This window comes from Chaetodon auriga, chromosome 9 (assembly GCF_051107435.1).
Source record: "Chaetodon auriga isolate fChaAug3 chromosome 9, fChaAug3.hap1, whole genome shotgun sequence".
NCBI classification, from domain to species: domain Eukaryota; kingdom Metazoa; phylum Chordata; class Actinopteri; order Chaetodontiformes; family Chaetodontidae; genus Chaetodon; species Chaetodon auriga.
This window is the reverse complement of record NC_135082.1, coordinates 11,036,995-11,058,823: the sequence shown is the minus strand read 5'-3', so window position 1 is coordinate 11,058,823 and position 21,829 is coordinate 11,036,995. Positions and strand designations below refer to the sequence as shown.

The window sequence follows — 21,829 nt, the reverse complement described above, 5'->3', positions numbered from 1 at the left end:
TGTAGATGTGTTTATATCAGTGGTTCAGTGCTTCACCAGTGCAGTGCAGTAAGTGCTTGTCATCAGCAAAATTGCTCAGGACTTTCAAGGTGGGGGTGGGTGTCGTCTTGTGGAATTGAGACTGAGGTGAAGAGGATCTTTCATACCCCCATTCACTTTGCCACTCATGTAGCCGATGATGCATTCCACCACCAGTGAGTCATATTTTCATAGATGTGCTCCACATTTCTATGATTTTATAATAGCTTTTATCATCTTGAATGTTGAGCCGAGAACCCAGTAGACACGAAAAAGCCATCAATGCATAGGGCATTAACTTTCAGGCCCAAAGTAAAAACCAAAAAACATGTATATTTAAATCACTAGCGATCAGAAGTTTTTCCAAGTTTAACAACCACAAAAGATAAAAACTCTGCAGATTCAGTTAGAAAAACATTATTTGGACCACACGAGTGGTAAATCAGCATGCAGTAAAAATAATTAGCCACTCTGATCCCAAGCATCTGCAGTATTCAATCAGTAATAAACAATAAATCCAGCTCGTGACACTCAGTGTATGATTGTAATTGACAGTTCTGCTGCACTCCATTTTAGATATGGTAAAACTGGGGCTTTGGTTATGAATGCTTTGTGATGGTCTGACTGCTTATGTTGCTGTGTGACCCAGATGTCAGCATTGAAATTAATGAGTAATATATGACTGAATAGACTGATGGCTCAAACTAAGAAAATAATACCCAGGTTGCTAAAATAACTTTGCAGTCCTTGTTCCTGCTGTAGTGCAATCAGGAGTTGGTTTTTGCCTTCGGTAATGTTTCAACACATTTTCTGTCCATTGGATAATCCCACTTTGGCACAGTTCCTCACATCCCAGGCATTCTGTTTCAGCATTGTTGCCAGCGCATCCTAACTAACAAATGGGGATCTTCAAAGTCTCTGACCTATATTTTTGTGAATATGAGTAGATGCATAATGTTTCTCTGGAAGCTGCAAGAATATTTAGAAATAATTGTGGAAGAGCTTGATTTGTTGGTCAATACAAGAAAATATACTCACAAACCATAAATGTTGGCAGCTGCAAGCAAGACTTGCTTAGGTCAGCGTTCCAGTTCTCACTCGTTTTTGAAAGTGTCAGGAATATTTGCCTCTCTGAGTCCAGTCGCGTAATGGCAATCTGGCAGCCTTGTGAGATGTTCACTGAGAATAGCCACATCCTACGACAACCTTTGCATTTGGAGACATTTACTGTTTTTTGGGAAGCAAATACAAAACTTTTATTTCATCTATTTACAGCTTGGCTTTTGTTTTCCCTCTTACTTCTCCTTTTTCCCCCTCTGTGCCATCATATTGTATCATTTTAGCAGCTTTATAAATTAATCCTCAGCAGTGGGTTTGTATTCCACAGGGATTACTTGTGTTGCAGTGCTGCTCCATTTCTGATACCATAATGAACTTATCCAAGTTTAATTATGTATCTATGTATTGCTCTTTCTTTGTTTCTCTCAAAATAAGACTGTGCCACAGTCCCTTTCTGTTGCTAAAAATGAGATATGTGCGTTTTCTGTTTAGGTGGCCAACCTGGCATGCTCCATTTCCAACAATGAAGAGGGAGTGAAGCTGGTCCGCATGGCAGCATCTCAACTGGAAAGTCTTTGCCCCCAGGTACCTGGCTGTTTCGCCCACATTTCCACCCAGCTCATTGATTATGTACCTCTTTGAGAGGGAGCCACATTGTCTTTTACTACGAGCACTAGGTTTTGCCAGTGTAGAAAATGTTAGTTCATACACACAGTGGCTTCAGTATTTACAGACCATGATTTAAATTGCAGCTCTGATGTTTATGTTTTTTTCAAATCATGATTTCGACTCTTCATGCCTGTTTACATGCAGGTATTTTATAAGCAGACAATGCCATTTTTGCATTTGCCATGTACACACCTCACCTGGGTTATCAAATTAATGTCAGTCAGAGTTAGCACAATGCAAATAACACACATGGCTTACTTGTCAGTCTTTTGAATTGGTGTGCCATGGATACACTGCAGTCTAGTCTCCTTCGCTGCTGTGATTCTGCATTTGTGCTAGAAAGGTAGTGGAGTGAACTGGACACAGCACTGCGTGTGGGTTTTCTCTTTCTTCCCATAGTCTGTTCATTTTAACAACAATGAAATTAAATAAAAGATGGAAAGCAGTCACGAACATGCCACAAAAGGAGCAATGTTGCTAGTGGTAATGATGAGGGGGAAAACAAACAAAATAATAGCTTGTTGGAGTTGCCAGTGCAGTGACAAAGACATGACCCCCCACTGGTTTCTCACCTTCAAACAGTCTTTTTTTTTGTTTGTTAGAATATACAACCATGCCAAAGGTAATGCTCCTTGGAATTAAATTCCAGGGCTCTGTGTGGGCAAAGTAGTTCGTGGAAAAACTGACAGTGAATGTCTCTCTATAGGCCATCTATATTAGTACAAATGTAAACATATACAGCAAATTGTGCATGAAACAGGTCAGGGTGTTCTGTTTACATGGACAACACACTGTGTCAAACTGTGAAAGAAACAGAAATGCAACAAAAGTCCAGTAGAAAGACTAAATGTCTAAAAGTGGTCCTTTGTGGTTAACAATGTTTTGTGTGCTTGCGAGTGTATTGATTCACTCATTTTATGTGCCTCCCCCTCACCTCTATGGACTCTCTGAACACCATTGGGTCTGTAATTGCATACCCCACACCCATATTTCTAAAACTTCCACCCATGCCCAAAAACCTGTACTTCCAGATTTAACAATTTCGATACACAATTTTTCATATCAGAACTGCAAGTGGTTTGTCCACCATTGAGCCCAACTTTTCAAGCCTTTCCATGCTAACTACCAGTCCCTCATCTGTACCTTTGAGCTTTGCCAGCTCTCTCCACTTTGCTGCCACTGCTCCTTTTAATCTTGTCTAATGACTCCCATTCACCCTGAGCTTTGATATCCACAGATGTTTCTTCCCCCAAAACAAGCAGCTATTAGTTATATTTCATTCAATCCTTCAAAACACTGCGTGTCTCTAATCACTCCCAGGAATGAATTGGCTTCATGCTGCAGTCCCAACATTGGGGTGGGAGAGTGGGGGGGCTTTGCACAATCAACCTATGCTAATGTTGTGGCTGAGGGCTATGCTGTAATGGAGCTTTAATGGCTGTAATTGGGTGATTACAGGTGATTAATGCAGCGTTAGCCCTTGCTGCCAAGCCCAACAGTAAGGTGGCCCAGGACAATATGGATTTGTTCAAGGAGCAGTGGGAGAAGCAGGTCCGCGTCCTCACTGATGCTGTTGATGACATAACATCCATTGATGACTTCCTTTGTGTGTCTGGTGAGTGTTACTCATTTGCATGTCACAGCCATACAGGAGCAAAGAAATGTTGGAGTGATCACTGATGATTTGTGATTTTTAAAAAATGTGAAAACGACATTGCACTGTTGATTGGTCGACAGCACTTTGGGTCAGAATTAAGATATATTTGCACAAAGCACTTAAGGCCATTCATAAGAGGAGGTAAAACAGCTGTAAAGGATCTGTAGTATTTGTTTTTTCTGGTGAAGCCATACATACCAAGGCTGATTGGGCTCTACAGAGGAAACTACTGAAGCATCAGCAGCACTATGTCTGAAATTGACATCCTGTCACGTGTGTTGAAGCACACAAATGGTTTGTCAGGCATACTCTTTAAGAGTTCTCGTTAAGCATTACACAGAGTGACTTCTCTCACCTCCAGCCAAGGACAGGCTGTAATTTACACAGTAGACATTTACATTTTACAGGCTCCCCATTAATAAGCAGTCTCAGAATTTGTCTTCAGCCCTCCCCATCCTGTGCTTAAGCTTCCCAGTGACCCTCATAATTTTGGGTCTATGCAAACACAGACCGAAGGCTGAGATTCCCTGACTATATGTATTCATTCACAGTCATTACTCATATAATCTTTGAGTAAAGCTTGTCTTGGATGAGAAACTGAAAATACTGTTATAATTTAACTTCAACACTAACCTCTTTACGTCCAGGCAGGCTGATGTCATGTTTGAGTTATCAACTAACTGCATCACTGTTTTATGTCTCCAGAGAACCACATCCTGGAGGATGTGAACAAGTGTGTCATCGCTCTGCAGGAGAAAGATGTTGATGGTTTGGATCGCACTGCTGGGGCTATTCGAGGACGTGCTGCCAGAGTCGTCCATGTGGTCACTTCTGAAATGGATAATTATGAACCTGGAGTCTACACAGAGAAGGTTTTGGAGGCCACGAAGCTCCTCACTGACACAGGTACCCCAGAAGTGTAATTATGCAGCGAGCCACAGAATAGTTGCCTTTCCTTCTGCCAAGAGACTGCATTTATATACACTTATGATGGATATAATTTAAAGGTTTTTAGATGATTGCAGCTTGTCTAACTTTTGAGTTATTGTTGCGTGTTTTGTCTTAGTTTAAGTTCTTTTATTGTTTTAATTCTGCACATGCACAAGAGGGTTCATGGGTACATCCAAAACATAGAAGCTATGCTTTATATTCACCTAAATACGTACATGAAACTCGAATACAGTGGACCCTCCAGTGATATCAAATTTTAGTCCAGTGTGATGACTAAGAGAGTCAAATATCCCAACAGGTTTTCTTACCTTATTTTCTTATAGTCTCTGTCAGTAAGGTGGATGTGGTGAACACACCCAACCCTCCTTAAGTTTTTTTTTTGCTAATTGTTAATTACTCATTATGAAATCAGCATGTATTAGAGCATCTGAACTCATGTATGTTGGGAAGGTATGGTGCTGTGTCCACTTTATGCCTGGTACAGTGTTTTGTGTCACAGCCAAAGGCGCACCCATAGATCTGTCTGCTTCTCTAGTTCTCCGACGTCTGCTCTTAAAGAGCTTTGAATGTCTTTGCTGCAGGTACTGATTGAATATTATTGGCATTTAAAAAAGCAAAACATTTTTCAGATAAACTCAGAATTGGCTTGGGAAACACAATTTTTTATACACCGCACTCCCTTATTTATTATGAATGCAGCATTGTGGGATCCAACCACCTCCAACTCGGCTGATACAACTACTCGTCTGCACAACTCCAACTGCTCAGTTGTCAGGTAGCCCGAAGTATTTTAACCAAAGTTATATCAGAGTTACATCTTCTACTAAACTGGAGCTTCATAGTTACAAGCTGTTTTTGTCTGTATGCTCTGCTTAATCATCATGAGGCAATACAGTAAGTGCAAGCTGTGTTAGCTTCCACGACTAGCAAGCTAACAAGATGGCAGACTGATTTGTCAGTTGTCAGATTTGGAAACTGCTTGGCCCCCTTGAGGGTGGGCCCATTAAATGTTAAGAAATGCAGGCTGCAGTTCAAGCAGGATTTCTGCGGTGGCTGAGAGAGGTGGTGACCTCTGGAGACTGAGACTGCCATGAGATTTTTTATTTGTGAGATTTTCTCATGTCCTCTGCACAGTGTAAAATGATAGGTTTCAGGTTAAAACTCAACAGAGCCACTCTTTCAGTGTAGAATTTCTCTTCTGGCATGCACTGTCATCTGTGTAGGCAAGTATTAGTGCATGAAACAAGGCAAGAATTTGAAGTTTTTAGTATGTATGCTTGTAGTCGAGTTTCAGAGACTTGTAGATTATTAAATGAACTTGGATTTCATCAGCCAGGATGTCATTTCATAGGTTTGAATACTTTCTGCCTGAAAGGTCCTTTCTTTTGGCATTAATTTAAAGATTATATATGTAAACGTCTGTATAGGCACTGAGTATTTATTAAGAATCCTAGTTGCAAAAAGCTAATTACATTGACAGATCCAGAGTATGACTATATTTCACAACGCACTTCAAGAATAAAAACGGCAATCTTCATCCTAATTAGGTGGCTGAGTAATCACAAAATATTGAATGCAGGGAAAAAATGACAAGGTCTTTGCAATAACATCTATTTGAAAAAAGTTATACATGCTAATGCTCTCTGTATATTGTGATGGGTTTGGTAGTAGGACTGTGCCACTGAGGAGACAAATGTGATTGAAGGTTGGTTGTGGCCCTCGAGTTCATTAGCTGTACGTTAGACCTGAATGACAATACATTGTTGCTGCTTTTTGTCTTTTTAATGTGAAATGATTTGAAAGGCTGATCAGTAATTGGTTGAAAGAAGTGATTGTACGACCAGATTTTCGATTTTCTTCTCTGACAGCATTTTCATACAGATACCTGCAGGTTCGAAATTGTCTGTAAGCACAAAACCAAATGCTTTTCTTTTCTTTTCTTTTCTTTTCTTATTGCTCGTGCTGCTCTTTGCTTCCACATTCACAACCTGGTGTCCATGCCTCTCCGATGAAGGCCGAGCTGAATTGTAAAAACTGAATTTGAAATATTATGAATGCAGATGTATTAGAGAGTCCTCTGGAGCTGTTGTTATATCGTCAGTGGGGCACAATACATGCCCACTGGGACAGCTTCATGAAAGCTCTGTTATGTCAAATCTGGGATCTGTTCCCTTCAGCATTTTGTCCCCTGTTTCTCATGCAACTATAGAAGAGAAGAGTGCAGTAAGTGAATAGACCAACAGTGCAAAATACCATCTGCCAAAGTTGAATGTAATGACTACACTTTTTAATTAATCATTCAGAGACGACAGTCTTCACTGGCGAGAATTAGGCCTTACTATTGTCTTTGTGGGGATCATTTATAATAATCTCAAATATAATTATCTCATTAGACTGACTGTGTTGTGCTTTGTGTCAAGTATGCACACTGCTCTGGTAAAATGCTGTCACTATAGCTTTGGCTCTGTGTTGGCTCTGTGTTGGAAGTGGGTGCTGGACAGTTGGTTTTTGCAACATGTAGGTCTGTTTGTAAATTGCTTTTTAATAATCATGCAGTATAACATGTACCATCCCTCACTCAAATTGTGTGCATGTCTCTTTGTGTTTTTTCGAGTAAATCAGTGTTGCTTTCCTCTTTTTCTTTCCCTCGTCTTGGGTCCCGCCCTTCGCCTCACCTTCTGCAGTCATGCCACGGTTCACAGAGCAAGTGGAGTCTGCAGTCGAGGCCTTGAGTGCAAACCCCTCACTACCCGTGGATGAGAATGAGTTTATTGACGCATCCCGTCTGGTGTATGATGGCATTCGTGACATTCGCAAGGCTGTCCTCATGATCAGAGTAAGTCTTTTCTACCTCTGCAACATAAGACTTGATTTTCACGTTGCCATGAGCAAAAACAAAAAATGTTTTATTTAATCTTAAACGTTAGCTCTTCCCAACTCTGCAGTCTTGAGAGTGCAAGTTTTCTGCCTTTTCCACCCTAGAGCATGAGCATGAGTTGAAACTGTAAGGAGTAAATAAATGCTGTTTCACTTCTGGATTTTTTCACTCATATAGAAAGGTTTGCTATGGGTCACATTGAGAAGCACTAACTTACTGAAGACCACACAAACGCTGTGAAGGTTACAATTAACTGGCAATGGACAGCATTAATTTGATGTGGTTTTAATTTAAAACATTTCAACAGACGTCATCTAATTGTGAGACATTGTGAGAGTCCTTGGTTATTGTAGTGTAATGTAATTGTATATAAATGGCCGTTGGTCTGTGCACCAGATGCTGTTTTTAATATTATGTGAGAAACTGTTACATGCGTGCCGCCCTAGAAGCCAATGATTAACTTGTCTCATGCAAGAGCAGACCTAATTGACCTGACTTGCTATCTAGTGTAACAGCAGCCTTGGTTGTCTGTGTGTTAATGGCCTTTTGCTTGAGTAGAACTATAACTGAGACAGATGGTAGTTGGGTACCTAATTGACTGACAATGTGCCGACAACAAAACCCACCTCAGCAATAAAGAAAAATTGCTAATTGCTTTTAAGTATAACTAGTTTAACTACTTAACAATGTCAAATGTAATTTTTGTATATATTAAGAGGTAAGTGGATTTGTTTAAACCCCTTCTCATGTGTAACAGTACCTAATTATGTATTTGCCACATCGAGTTACAATGTGCTGGTTGGTTGTATTATGCCATCTTGCATTATTTTCAACACTTTAATCTTTTGAATTGGAATCATTAGTCTTGACAGCACATTTTGTGTTGACAGTGGTGCTCCAGAACTGTGCCTGGGCTCCATGAATAATGCTGCTCAGACATGGACAAAAACCAAATGAGAGGGGGACCATTATGCAGTATTTGCATTATAATAAGCAATTGATTTAAGATGGAGGTTTTAATTAGCATTATTTAGTTGGACTGCAAGCCAGAGAGCTCCATTCAATTTCCATCTGCCCCAGCTCCACTCTTGTTATCCAGATTGATTAAGCTGTTAACATAGGGCCCGTGGGGCGGGCTGAACACTACCTGGTGGGTGGGTGTGTGTAGGTATGCATGTGTGTTAAAAATAACAGGATTTATGAAAAGTCTGACTTGCTTATAATTAATCCGTCAGATTTGTTCTGGCATTCTTTACTGTGAGCAGGAGATAATGGTGAGACTCAACTCAAACTGCATCTGTTATCTTACAGGAGAAAGTTGCACATTTCCCCATAGGTTTACCAGGATTTCTTGATGAGGTGTATTGGGTAATAATCACAGGATTTGCTGTGATTTTTCAACAGGAAAATAGCTCAGCAGCTTAGATAGTTATGGAGTATTCAACAGCATCTGTACAGCAGTCCCCTGCTCTGATTACGGTTGTTTGTAAAAGCCGAGACAAGTGCATCAAAAACATCCATTCTGTCTCAAAGAACCCTTTGCTTGGCTGAACTGCCCTTCAGTGGCACAGTATATGAAATATCACAGATCAACTGAGCTGAGCACTATGAGACAACTTCTCTGGAGGGCATGTCCGCACACACACACACGCGCACACACACACACACACACACATACACACACTTGCACGATCGCTCTCCAGCCATCTTTCTATAAACCCTCACATGCAGGCGGTGCACAGTGGCCTCCTCTTAAATCAGAACAGACAAGTGTGTGGTCGGGGCTACTTAAGATAGACAAGTCTTTAACCTCTGTAAGTGGTGCACAGGCAGCCTATGTTGGACGTCCCTTGGATATTTGACAGGCGGACAGGACCCTCTCCCCACCTGCAGCGACATCAGAGAATATGCCTCCCAGACATCAAACTGCCTCGAAGTCAGGGAGCTGCTGACAGCGAGATACAGGGGGCAGCTGTCGTTACCTTATGATTTGTGCTGTGCTCCACGGCCCAAGGTGATTTTGCTGGCTCTGTCCTTTAAAAAAAAAAAATCTGCTGTGCTCACAGAGGCTATAAGCAGAATGTCACAAAAAGAATAACAAAGGGGGATTTTACTGTTGGACTGCCCTTCCATATCTACAGCAGCAGACAAAAAAAATACTAGATAAGAATAAGGCCTACTTTCCAGCATTGTCACGATACTGTAATTTCAGCTCTCTCGCTGTCTCCTCTTCCCATCTGGTCAGATTTGCCATATAGAGACAATACAGGTGGAGCTGCATATTTCAGCTCTCAGACCCACAGCGGAGATGCAGGACATTACAGAAATGAATATTGATCCATGTCTTTTGCCACAGCATGAAAAATGGTATGAAAAATGAGTTTTCTGTGACATCAGTATCACCTTGGCAAAACCCTTTTTTAATTTAACTGCAGGCTATTGTTGTCACTTCTCTACAGTAGTATCCCATTGGGTGCTCATCATGAGCTATCATTTCTGAGCCTCCCACATTCACAGGTTATCTGTTGCACAGGCCACAGCAGGTGATATCTCTGCCCCACTGAACAACATTGTCTGGGTTGAAAGAGATGCCTATGAGTCACTACAGCTTTGTATCCGAAACCATACTCCTCTTCCCTTGAGAACAAGAGCATCTCTACATTCCATAAAGCAGTGTAAGGTTGTTCAGGGACCTTCAGCTATTTTTAGATCTGAGGGCTCCAAATCCATTACAGAATGGAGGTATTGAGACAGCTGGATAAGCACAAGTACGGCACAGGCGTGATAATGCACCTCTATCTGTCCACATCATTTTCCCAGTGCCCATATCACCACCAAATACATTTCCTTGTCAGTCAGTATTGTATTTTGCCTTAAGCGTGACCTGTTGAGATAGAAATTCTTTTGAATATTAATATTTATGGAAGAATACTTGTAGCTTGTTTTGCATTCAGAACTGGGGAAGAGGTGAAGGATCAGAGATGAAGTAACAACACTCAAGAAGAACACAACTCATGCCTCACCCGCCTGTCTACAGATAGATGCGACAGATGGGACTTTAGCGTTTTGCTCCCAATATGTTTCATACCAGCTTGTTCCTTCATTTTCCCTCTCAAAATGCACAGGCAGCACATTACATTTGATTTACAAATTCATTTAGAGTTTACAGTTTCTTGTACCAAGCAATGGGGAAGAAGACATTTATCTGATGCTGCCCTCGCTGGCAGAGCCAAGGCATTTCTCATAGACAGTAAGCAGGTTGGTTATTTAATAGTGCTCAAAAGGCTGTAGTATGCCAATATTATTTTATGTTCTCCACTTACAACTAACAGCTTACCCTTCTCTCCTTTTTTTTTACCCTTTCTCTTGTTTCCTCTCCCCACCCCGTTCATTTGGCCGCTGGCCCTTTTTCCCCTCTCTGTTGTCCCATTACAGACTCCAGAGGAGTTGGACGACTCTGACTTTGAGACCGAAGACTTTGATGTTCGCAGCAGGACCAGCGTGCAGACAGAGGATGATCAGCTCATTGCTGGCCAGAGTGCACGGGTGAGTTGTCCATTGTTTCTTGTAGTATTTATAGACATTCCTGAGCCTGGTCTCCTGCCATTGAAATGTTTGGTTTTCAGATGCCATCAAAAATACCTTGTGAGAAATGGGAGATATGTGCCAAGGACACACACACACGCACTATATATATATATATATATATATATATGTGCGTGTGTGTGTGTGTGCGCGCGCATTTATATTAATATTTTCCATAGAGGAGATTGCATTCATTTGTGCCCAAAGGGGACAGAGGCGTACTTGAAGGTGATTCGATATTGACTTTAAAAGCTCATGTTATATGCTTCAGTTATTGAGTTGAATATTGCCATCCAACTTGAGTGAATTCATGTGGCCTGTTTGACAGCGCATCAGAGGAAATCACTTGCCTGGTGCAATGAAACCTATCTTAGAATTCTACATAATCAGAAGAGCAGTTTGATATCTCATTCACATGTCTGTAGTTTTAGAAAATAGAGCAGTACACTTTGTATTTTGTTCATTTGTAGCTGTGCAGGCTTATTTAACAGTATGCCCATATTAATGTTGTTGGAGCCACTGTTGTTTTTTCAAACACTCCACCCCCATACTTGCTGTTAATTGGTTACGCACAGTTGGCTTGGTGCCACCATAACAAATGTGACCCAAGTATTTGTGAAAAGTTTGTCCTCATAGAACTCTTGTTTACAGCATGGTCTCATTTGTTGTATTGGAAATAGTCGTTACCCACAATTGGAAAAACATGCACCTTAGGCAAGTTCAGGACTAAACAAGACCAGAAGTATATTTCAGCCTCTGATCCCATAAGAGACTGTTTATCTTTCACGTGATGTCTTGCTTGCTCCTGTCCAATTCATGCAGTGGGTAAACACAATAATTTAATAGTCCACTCTTTGAGAATTTTTCAAAATTCAAATTATCCACACCATCTGTTCTTTTGTCTTGAGTACTATACGATTGTCGGCTTGATAGAGCTGTATTGCTGTTGTGTCTGTTAGTCTGTGCCCCCTTTACCAAAAAGCTTTTGTCCCTTTTAAGCTCACACCAAATTGTAACTTTAGAGGTTAACTGCATTAATGATTTAAAGACTATAGAGTAACATGTTAATCCAGAAAAAATCCTTAATGGCAGTGTGATCCATCAGTACATTTCCATGCCTTTTGTCTTGTTCACCACAGGTTATCTGACTGTTTTATTAGGTGGGGGCTTTTCATATTTGCACTGCCCTGAACAGCTTTGTTCAAGCTTAGGTGACTCTAGAGAGAGAGACCTATTTACCAGGAACGGAATGAATGCTCTTGCAATGATATTTGATTTCCTGCTCTTAAGTGTCTGTCCACTGTGGCCTCGCAAGCTCATTCATGGAATATCTGATTGCCTGTTTGGATCTGCCCTTTAACCATCCCGCATAAGAGGCAGGATAGAAATGGTGCTAAACACATTTGCACATGATATTAAGTACCGTGAAAGCAAATGCTCTTATATTGATCCTCTTCAGTGGCCAGAGGCATAGAGTTCAATAGATGCATCTTTTTTCTGAAGATGTCTCATAATATTACATAGTGGCTGTGAACCCTCTATTGAACCTAGCTTTTGTAGTTAAAAAAAAAAAAAGAAAAACGGTCACCACTTAACTAGAGCCAATCAGTGAAATGTCCATTCGAGACATTGATGGCATTTATTCATGTAGCCATTTCAGTCTTAAAGCTTTTTAGGCTTTTAGCTTTTTAAGAGTTAAAAACAGGTCAGCCATAAATTCTGCATTTAATTATGTCCTGTTTTGATACTGTTAGGGAGGTATTCATTTGATGTCTGATAGATGTTTATTATTCAAGTTATAGTGTGCAGGGGTGTTGAACTGGACTGAATTATATTAAGAGGTGTTTCTAATATGTTGCCCACCCCATTTAAAACATGAGGAAGAATATTAGAAACACATTTTATAGCTACAGTATATAATTTCAGCTATATCCTAGCTAACACGTCACAAGAAGTTAATCGAGGGTCACAGTAGTGCAGTGCACCATGGTACCACAGTGATTTTCTGCTTTGATCTCAAACAGGCTGCCTAGCAAGAAATCTCATGTGCATCCATGGAAGCTATAGGGGATGATGTAAAACAACATACCCTGGAGACAGAAATGGCCTCTATAACAGTATGTTGAGGTTTAGTGTGCTAACCGTTAGTGCTTTCCATAATTCCTCCTCCAGGCTATCATGGCCCAGTTGCCCCAGGAGCAGAAGGCGAAGATTGCAGAACAGGTGGCTAGCTTCCAGGAAGAGAAGAGCAAGCTGGATGCCGAGGTGTCCAAGTGGGATGACAGCGGCAATGACATCATTGTGTTGGCTAAGCAGATGTGCATGATCATGATGGAGATGACGGACTTCACCAGGTGAGTTTGGACTAACAGCTTGGCTCACACTCAGAGCCATTTTTCTTCCCTAGCAAGTGATGGTCTGTTTGGAAGTGTAGATATTTTTCTGGTCTCAGAAGACATCTGAATGAAGGGTTTGTAGTGTGGCTGCACATTTTAAATTTGTAGTGTCTGTATTTATTGTTGAGTCTTGAGTGTTGTCATCTTACCATCCTCACATTAATATTCCAGTAGTTGTGCAGTTCAACCAAAATGCCCCCAAGACAGAATGCATGTTTAAGTTGAGCCAAACACAATCACTCAATAAGCCTACATTTGTTTCCAAACATTTGCCCATATCTACACAATACTCTGCAGCCAGTCTAACATGGCTGTTCATGCATCAATGCTCCTCATTTTCCTTAAGCAGCACTGTCAGTAGGATTTTCTCCTTGATTATTTTTTTCATCCTCCCCTAATCTTAAAGTGCATAACCATAAGCAGTGCATTGAATCTCCTTCTCTCTGGGACATGAATAAAGCTGGTGTGCACTGTAAACCTTAAATGGACAGTCTCACTCACCAGAGCTGCTACAGGGTGGCCATATTCACCCTTGTCAGTGGTTTGTTGAGACAATAGAGATGGTTGGGAAAAACATCTTGGGAATCATGACATAGTATGAAGTAACAGCATCAAACAAATTTGCAGTAAATATGTCCTTAAAATATGCCTCTGCAACGAACTGAGTGTGTCTGAAAGTTTCAGTTGTTACATTCAGGGTATTTTCTGAAAACTTTAAAACTTGTTTCATAGTTAATACATCACTAAGTATTGATTTCTGCAGAAAAGCTTCTTGTTTGCACATCTTGCCAGTGTAACCAACTACTTGAGAGAGATGAAGAATGCATTTGAATTTAATCAACATCACATAGTCTTCGTAACATGATGATCCAGATGTAAACGAGGGATTGAAATCAGAGGATTGGAACCTCTCCACTGCTTCCAAATTAATTGGTAGTCTTGCCAGCCAATATTAATGTAATGGTTTCACAGTGTTTAAAGTCTCTCAAGGTCTAACACACCTTCGCATCATGCAAAAAAAAAAGTGTGATGTGTCCGCTGGACAGTACACTGGCTGTACAAGCCAAATCTCGAACACCACAACACGTGTAGCCATCACAGTTTCATACACCATAGTTATGCATCCCACTAGCCTGTGCCTGTAGCTAAGCAGCAATAAAAACCTAATGTTTTTGTTTCCTCTGACGGCCCTTTGCCAAGGGATATGACATTGATAAACAAGACATCTAGGGACTTTTAAGGAATAGAAAAAATGACAGTAATGAAGACTGTTTTTGGTGAAGGAGTCCAAAAACCTTTTTTTTATGTAAATGTGACGGAAGCCTCGCTAGCAGACTGCTTTGTGTACATGACATTGGAATTCTTGGCTGGATATGATAATATTGCCACTTTCTGATTATTGTTGGACAGCAATTCTTGCTCTGCGTGATCGTCTAGCTCACACGGTGTGCTTGCCTTTGTGTGTTTGTATGTGGAGGATGCGAGGAGACAATCTGAGTGGCTGACTCTATTTGCGCCTGACTGTATTTGTATGACTGTGCCTTTTTAAATTTTCAAGTGAATTACTCAGAGGACATTTTGTGCTTAACTCTGAGTCACATCTGTAATGACTATGAAATGCTGCCTCTCTGTCTTCATCGTCTGAATGGGTCAAAGATCCCATCTCCTTGGCGAAAGACGCACAATACTGGAAAGCTGCAGCAAAATCAGAATATTAACATAGCCAGAGATCTGACTTAGACACAACCCTGGAACTTTCTATTTGCTTTTCATTCATCCGAAGGGCCAAGAAAAAGTATTTTCTGTATTTTCTGTCTGTTGCATTTCATCCACTGGACACACTTGTAAATTGAATACAAATGATGCCGCTTCCATCTCAGAGTACAATCTCTGTTTCTTTATTAGATGGTGTCAGCTGTGTATATATATATATATATTTTAAGAGGTTATTGATTGTAGTGACATAAAAAAAAATCCATAACCATAGGGAACCACAGCCCATTGAAGCTTGTTCAATACTGCATTTACTGGAATACATTTTGTCCATTTGCTCCATTACAGGCCTACTATCACTGGCTGAGCATTACTTATGTAAGAATATTAATTCCACATGTATTTTAAATTTAGTTTTGTTGGATGTTTCCAATAAAAACCAACCAAGCCAGACAGACAGAAGAGAAACAAACCAGCCAAAACCAATTGTGAAAACATTTTTGAGAATTGCAGCACAGATTCCAGTATTGACGTGCTTGTATCAAGCTGTCAAGCACCGAATGCTAAATGTGAATGTTTGGTCAGATTTTGGTAGTTTATACCAAGGTACAAAAAAAGGTATTGTGTTGGTACTGAGCATTAGGTCCAACAAAGCATCACCATAAATTGTTTAGAAAAACAAGATGTTTTTAATTTGGAATGCTGCTCCATAGTTGGATCTCGCCAACAGCTAAGGTTTTCCAAATGAAAAATGTATTAGAAGTTATGTACCATGGCTAATCTGTGCCACTGTCACCTAGAAACTGCACTCATAAGACGTCCTGAGCTTATCTGCATTGCTTGCATGGTTCTTCTGATTTCATGTGCTTCTAAAAGTCTGTGCAGTATCTGGATTTGCACTTTAGAAACCTAACTGAGATGGCAACTCTGAACGAGTCGTAATTTTTACCTCAGGGATTTAATACCTTGAATACAATATTGTTGAGTAATTTGGGTCAAGCTTTAATGTCTTTGACCTTAGTGACAGTGAATATGGCCAGAATTCAGTGTTGATGAGTACATTATATTCTCTGTGCTCTGTTATTGCCGTCAGAAATAGAGTTCATAAAAGAAAGCTGTGGAAATTGCTTTTGTGACTGTGCTGTTAATAGTGCAGTTACATTTAGAGTTTGTTAATTTAAGAGCTAATACCACCTCTTAGTATTGTGATTTTTCTTATTTGGCACTCTGAGACTTTGGATAGTTCTGTGTGTGTGTGTGTTTGTGTGTGTGTGTATGTGTGTGTGTGTGTGTGTGTGTGTGTGTGTGTGTGTGTGTGTGTGTGTGTGTGTGTGTGAGAGAGAGAGAGAGAGAGAGAGAGAGAGAACACATGGATGTTTGTCAGGCTGAATATATATCTCCACATTATACCTTGACTCTCACATGCTGCAGTCGCACATGGAAGGCCAGTAGCTTGCTAATTCAGCCCGCACCAAAATTATCGCCCCTTCCACCTTGAGCTGGCCCAAAGCCCTGCCAAGGTTAATGCTATATGAGGTAATTGTTGTAGACCTCTCTCTTGACAAATCTGCAGAGAGTGAGAGATATTCTTCTCGACTCCTGCATTGCTTTTGGCTGAATAGAAGCTCTCATGAATAAGGCATGTCTGGCTGGGATACATGCAACATATTTGGGAGGCACCTATCTTATAGCATTCTGTGCTGTGGAGTGCTCGGCCCGATGTGGCTTACACCCACCTGAAGGCCTGCAGCTGTCACCGGACCTGAATTCCTCAGTCCCTCCTCCATGTATAAATCCATTACAAAAATCTTACAAGGATGTTCTCTTGTCAGGAGACCTCTTGTCTGTTTTCATGGCCTCTTTGTGCTTTTCCCTGCCATTAGTTGACCGCCTAGGCAGAGCTGGACATGGTGAGGAAATTAAGCAACTGGCCCTTCATTTCTTCAGGCTAAAGGAAGGGACGATTTTAAAAGGAAATCAGTGGTTGGGGAGAAATCACTGGTTGCTGTGTGTGTATTGTGATGGGATATTTTTTTATTGGGACGAACTGCAACATTTTACTAGCATCATTCTGTTTAAAACACTCCATGCAGGTCTTTCCCCCAGCCAGAGCCCATCACAATGCCTCCAGTGCTGTCTCCAGGGGTTGCCTGGTCCCCAGAGAGCTGCCAGTCTGTGTTCTGATGCGTGGCCTCTTCCACTAGGACCCTGACTTGCTTTACAGCAGGGAGAGAGCAAAAGAGGGGAAGGGTTGGAGATGGGAGCAGAGGGAAGAGGAAGCGAGAGAACAGAACACAAAATTCCATCTGTTCTGGGTTGGATGGCTCATTTTTTAGCCTAGAGAGAGCAGCTTTGAATCCAATTTGTGTCTCTTGCCAACTGTGTCCCAGAGTCCCTTGTGGGGGCAGAAAAAAAGCGGCAAATGGCTGACAAGCTTACAGTGGGTCAGGTCAGGGCTGAACTGACCCATGTTGGGACGCGACTTGTTTGGCCCAACAAGGGTCAAGACTGGATGTTGAACATTAGGACAATGTTCAAAGCCTTTCAAATTGAATTGTTCCCTCATCTCTTTGTTTCCAGTTCTCTCCTTTTTTCTTTGGTTCTCTTTCGTTGTCCCACATCTGGATGAAAATGACCATACAAATGAAGAGAGTGTGTGTATGTGTGATGCATTTTTCAGGACAACCAATATTTCTCCTCCAACAGATATGAAACAAGTCCGATTTGCCTCTCAGCCTTCTAATAAACCCTTCAAAGCTGCTTAAATTTAAGGAGCCAAATAGATTGACCTGATAATTTCTGCTGTGATAGAAAGCTTATGGCACTGGTGACTGCTATACCATGAATCAGGGGTTTTTCAGTATAATAGCACTGCCGGTTTCTTAAAATCATATTACCATTATATTTTATGTATCATATGCTAAAACTACAAGAAAAAGTGAGTTTAACACCTTGTTCTTTAAGTGGAGTTGATGGTGCTACAACAGTGTGACAGCACACTGTCACAGTCATTCTTTAAGGACAGCCCTGAGAGTGAGGCTGCCCCTCTGCATTTAATGGGTGATAAAACGTTCTCAGCTCTGACTGAACAACATGATGCCAGAGTAGTCCCATAGTCGTGCTTGCCTCTGTCCGAAAAAAACAACAACAAAACTCTCCAAAACAAACTGCATCTCCATGACTGAGATGCTTCTCCTGCATATTGGATGAGGTTGCAGTAGATCAGAAACAGTGACTGATCTTTTCACTGTTTTCTCCTCAGGGGGAAAGGACCACTGAAGAATACCTCTGATGTCATCAGCGCTGCCAAGAAAATTGCCGAGGCAGGATCAAGAATGGACAAGCTGGGCCGCACCATCGCTGACAATGTAAGTCATTAATGAAGCTCCGTCCCACAAGGCTTTCATATAGACTACACCTTTGTGCCAGCTACCCAGGTATATTAAGAATTGTATCAATGTGCCACATCGACACTGTCAGAGCCCAATAAATTAGCATTAAGTGCAGCAACACAAAGGGCAAATAAAGGAAAATGACTGGTGTTGAAAAACTGTACCGCAGACTTTGTGACACAACGGTGATGTCTGCAGTAAAGTGACTTCTTTCACACCCTGCTCCACTATCATATTAACTTTACTTCCCTGCTGTGAATTACTGATGTAGAACCTCAGAATGTGTGTAATTTCTCTGTTAGAAGACAGAGTAAGAGTACATACGTTAAATATACTGTCTACCAAGCCATGAATGTTCAGACTGCAGTACACAGGTTGGCAGGTTTTCATTACTGAAATGCACATCTCGTTCTCAGACACTGTGTTGCTGAAGGAGCTGACATTTCTGTATGCTGCTGCGCTCACACTGAGTTTCAAATAGCGAGGCTTTCATAGTGATTGCATCTTGACACCCCTTCCTTTTGTTTTTAAGTGTTTTCCTTAACAGCGTCTGTATGTGAGGCAGATTTAAAGACTCAGAATGGGAGGCAAACTTTTTTTTGTTTTGGAATATTTTGTGCTCTTTCTACTTGAAGCTGCTAAAAAAACATTCAGTACATACAAATTCTTTTTGCAGACATGCCTTTTATTTCATTATTTTATTTTTTCTCATTTGCACGTTTAGCAGCAAATCTAAGAAAAAAGCTGGCACGGCACAGCCCCTCAGATGTTAAAAACCGCTGTGATTTGTGTTATTCATGAGACACTCCTGACTAGTCTTTACCAATTTCTTTCAGGATCAAACACTCTCTCCCTCTCTCTCGTTTTTCCATCTCCCACTCCCCAATTCCCGATTCCATCATCTCTCCACATCTATCCCTTACCCCAGAGACTGTGGTCCTTGACATAGGGAAACACACATTCAATTATCCGTGGCCTCATATTTCACTTAAATACTTGCACTGTACCACACCTCAGGGAGACACTGTACATGATTTATCCCCCAACTTATTCATGGGGCATCTCTTAGGCAGAGACGTATTGCCTCTGTGACTGCAATATGTATACATTTTGTTGTTAAATCATGAAAGAGTTTAGTTGTGATGTTCGCAACCAGACATGGTTGTCAGATTGAGGTCTTCTCCTGTGAAGACATTGCTTGCTTATGTGGTTTAGATGTACCAGCTGTGGGTTTCTTTCATTTCTATCCAAGAACACACGCTCAGTCAGGCATACAATGGCTTTAGATGTTTGCTGTAAGATTTCAATTTCGATAGCATTAGAGGCGTTTGGCAGTCTCTCTTTGACTCTGGTTTTGTTGACATCTCTACTGATATGTTGGCAAAACGTTGCAACAGCAGAAAGCCTTTGTTAAGTAATGAGATTGATTGAGCGTTTCAGGGCTGACTACAACGCATGGATTTTAAAGCTATGAATTGGCCATTAACAAGTCTGTTTGAATGTGCTTCGCACCATAAGTAAATATTTGTCTCTAAACAGCCCAGGTTTACAAACACAATGCTGTGGTTAATCATTGATTTGATTATTTAGTTTTACATCATAGCTTTTTTTAATCAGTTGTTTGTGTAATGAGAAGATGGGGCTGCTGGGGCACATGAAGTATACTGCACATGCACTGATATTAGCAAAAAAAAACAAAGGAAAAAGATATTGGCTCACATTCATTCAAAGGGGACGTAAGAGGTATGCCAAGCACCTTTGTCTCAGTGGTGAATGATCAGGGGTTTCAATTATGCGAACATACACTGGAAACATCTGCATTTAGCTTTCAGCATAGATCTCTCCCCCACAGGCTGACATAATGAGCCGCTGGCCTCCAAGAGCCCTGCACATCTGATATTTTATTTAAGGTGCCCTCAGATCCTTAATATTACAGGCCCACGTTTATCACCAAGTAAAAGTCTGATCTGTTCTGACCTAATTGCATCCGAATCATCTGAATAGGGAATAAGCCGTTCTGGAAAGTGACTTTTTTATGCCTCACTGCCGCTTTTGAAGATGCTTATTCACTTTAATGAAAACAGTGTTATCCCCCAAAGAAAACAGATGGGCAACTGTGCAGGTGTGTGAGTGTGTGAGCATGCATATATTTGTGTGTTTATGCCTACATACAAACACTTCCGTTTGAATGGCCTGCCTCTCCCCAAGCACATGTGTATGGATGTGTTAGATTTGGGTGACTATTTTATTCTCCCGTCCTCAACTATTTGTAAGTACTCGTTTCTTTATCTTCTGTGTATGTGTATGTTTGTGTGCGTGTGTACACTATTAGGGGATTTTGGGGTTTGAAGCACTCAAAGTATGAATAAATGAAGAGCTTTGGCTGTTGGAACTGAAGTCTTTGCCAACAGTGAGGACCCCTCCAGCCTCTGAACCCATCCAGCTGTCCCTCTTAGCCTTTCTCTCTCAGCAGAGACCAAAACACTAGCAGACCAGGCAACACTCACCCGTAACACATCAGCCAGGGCTCCTAGGGATGGACATTGGGTAGAGGGGGGGAGAGAGAGATGGAAAGATAGGAAAGGTAGAAAAAAGGGGGAGTGTATTTGTGTGGGGAGAGGAACATCCCTCCTGAGAGATGAATCCATTAAGAGTGCTTCGCCTTTTAATTAGCAGTATAATTGCCAGGTGGCATTTTTATATTTATTTATTTACACAGGCAGTTTATATTTAGGGCCATATCTCTAAGAAAGCAGGAGATGCCACAGGCCCACTTATAGCAAAAGCATGGCATGTTGGGATGTTCTACATACTCCAGCAGCAATAGTGAAGTGAATCACCACCAACATGCACACAAACTGAGAGTCAGAGGAGCAAAGGCAATGCTGGGACTGCTCATTAACCTAGGCATATTAATCACTTGTGCTCTGTGCCTCTGGCCTGGAGGGTCTATGAGGGTTTACTCCTCATATAAAACACATCGGCAGATGGTCCCAGACTGATAGCACAGCGTCTCACTCTACATTTTCCTTCGTAAGACTGCGTTGTAGCGTGTTTTGGTACATGCATATTCTGTTCAACAGAGATGCGCAGGTGGACACGGTCTGGTTCGGGGTTTCTGAAAAACAGTTAAATATGTGTAATAGAGCCTTATTAAATTTTTAAGAAATGAGTGTAGTGCAGAGATGAGCTGCAGGATGTAGGTCAGAGCCGTACAAAGGTCTGCACTGCAGTTTATTAAGAATTTATGACGCTCCTCTGCAGGGCACCTTATGAGAATTCCATCTGAGCAGGCTGGTAAACAAATAATGCTATGTAATTGAGATTTATAATGCAAATGTGTTAGCCAGTATGTAGCTCATAAATTTTTGCTGCTTGTCTGCTCACCACATAAACACTTACATGTACACATACAAACACATGCACATAAAATAAGACTTGCATATTTAGGGAAGGCTCACGTGCTAGCTGTATGTGTGCGTGTGTGCATGCGTGTGCAGGCGTGTGTGTG

The 21,829-nt window shown here is 41.1% G+C and overlaps 1 protein-coding gene across 2 annotated transcripts in view; it reads left to right on the top strand.

The window, feature by feature from the left end:
* Positions 1-21,829, top strand: part of ctnna1 (catenin (cadherin-associated protein), alpha 1) — a 74,654-nt gene that overhangs the window by 43,313 nt on the left and 9,512 nt on the right. The window contains exons 10-17 of one of the 2 annotated variants that reach the window (XR_013077577.1): positions 1,570-1,662; positions 3,205-3,361; positions 4,109-4,309; positions 7,039-7,190; positions 10,668-10,778; positions 12,990-13,171; positions 18,189-18,478; positions 18,522-20,004. Coding sequence is in view for 1 of the 2 variants with exons in the window: in XM_076739201.1 (XP_076595316.1) it covers positions 1,570-1,662; positions 3,205-3,361; positions 4,109-4,309; positions 7,039-7,190; positions 10,668-10,778; positions 12,990-13,171; positions 18,189-18,294 (1,002 nt within the window). In the remaining variant the exon portion in view is untranslated. Of the gene's footprint in view, positions 1-1,569; positions 1,663-3,204; positions 3,362-4,108; positions 4,310-7,038; positions 7,191-10,667; positions 10,779-12,989; positions 13,172-18,188; positions 18,479-18,521; positions 20,005-21,829 lie in introns of those variants that run through there. The other variant, XM_076739201.1, reaches the window with a different exon arrangement.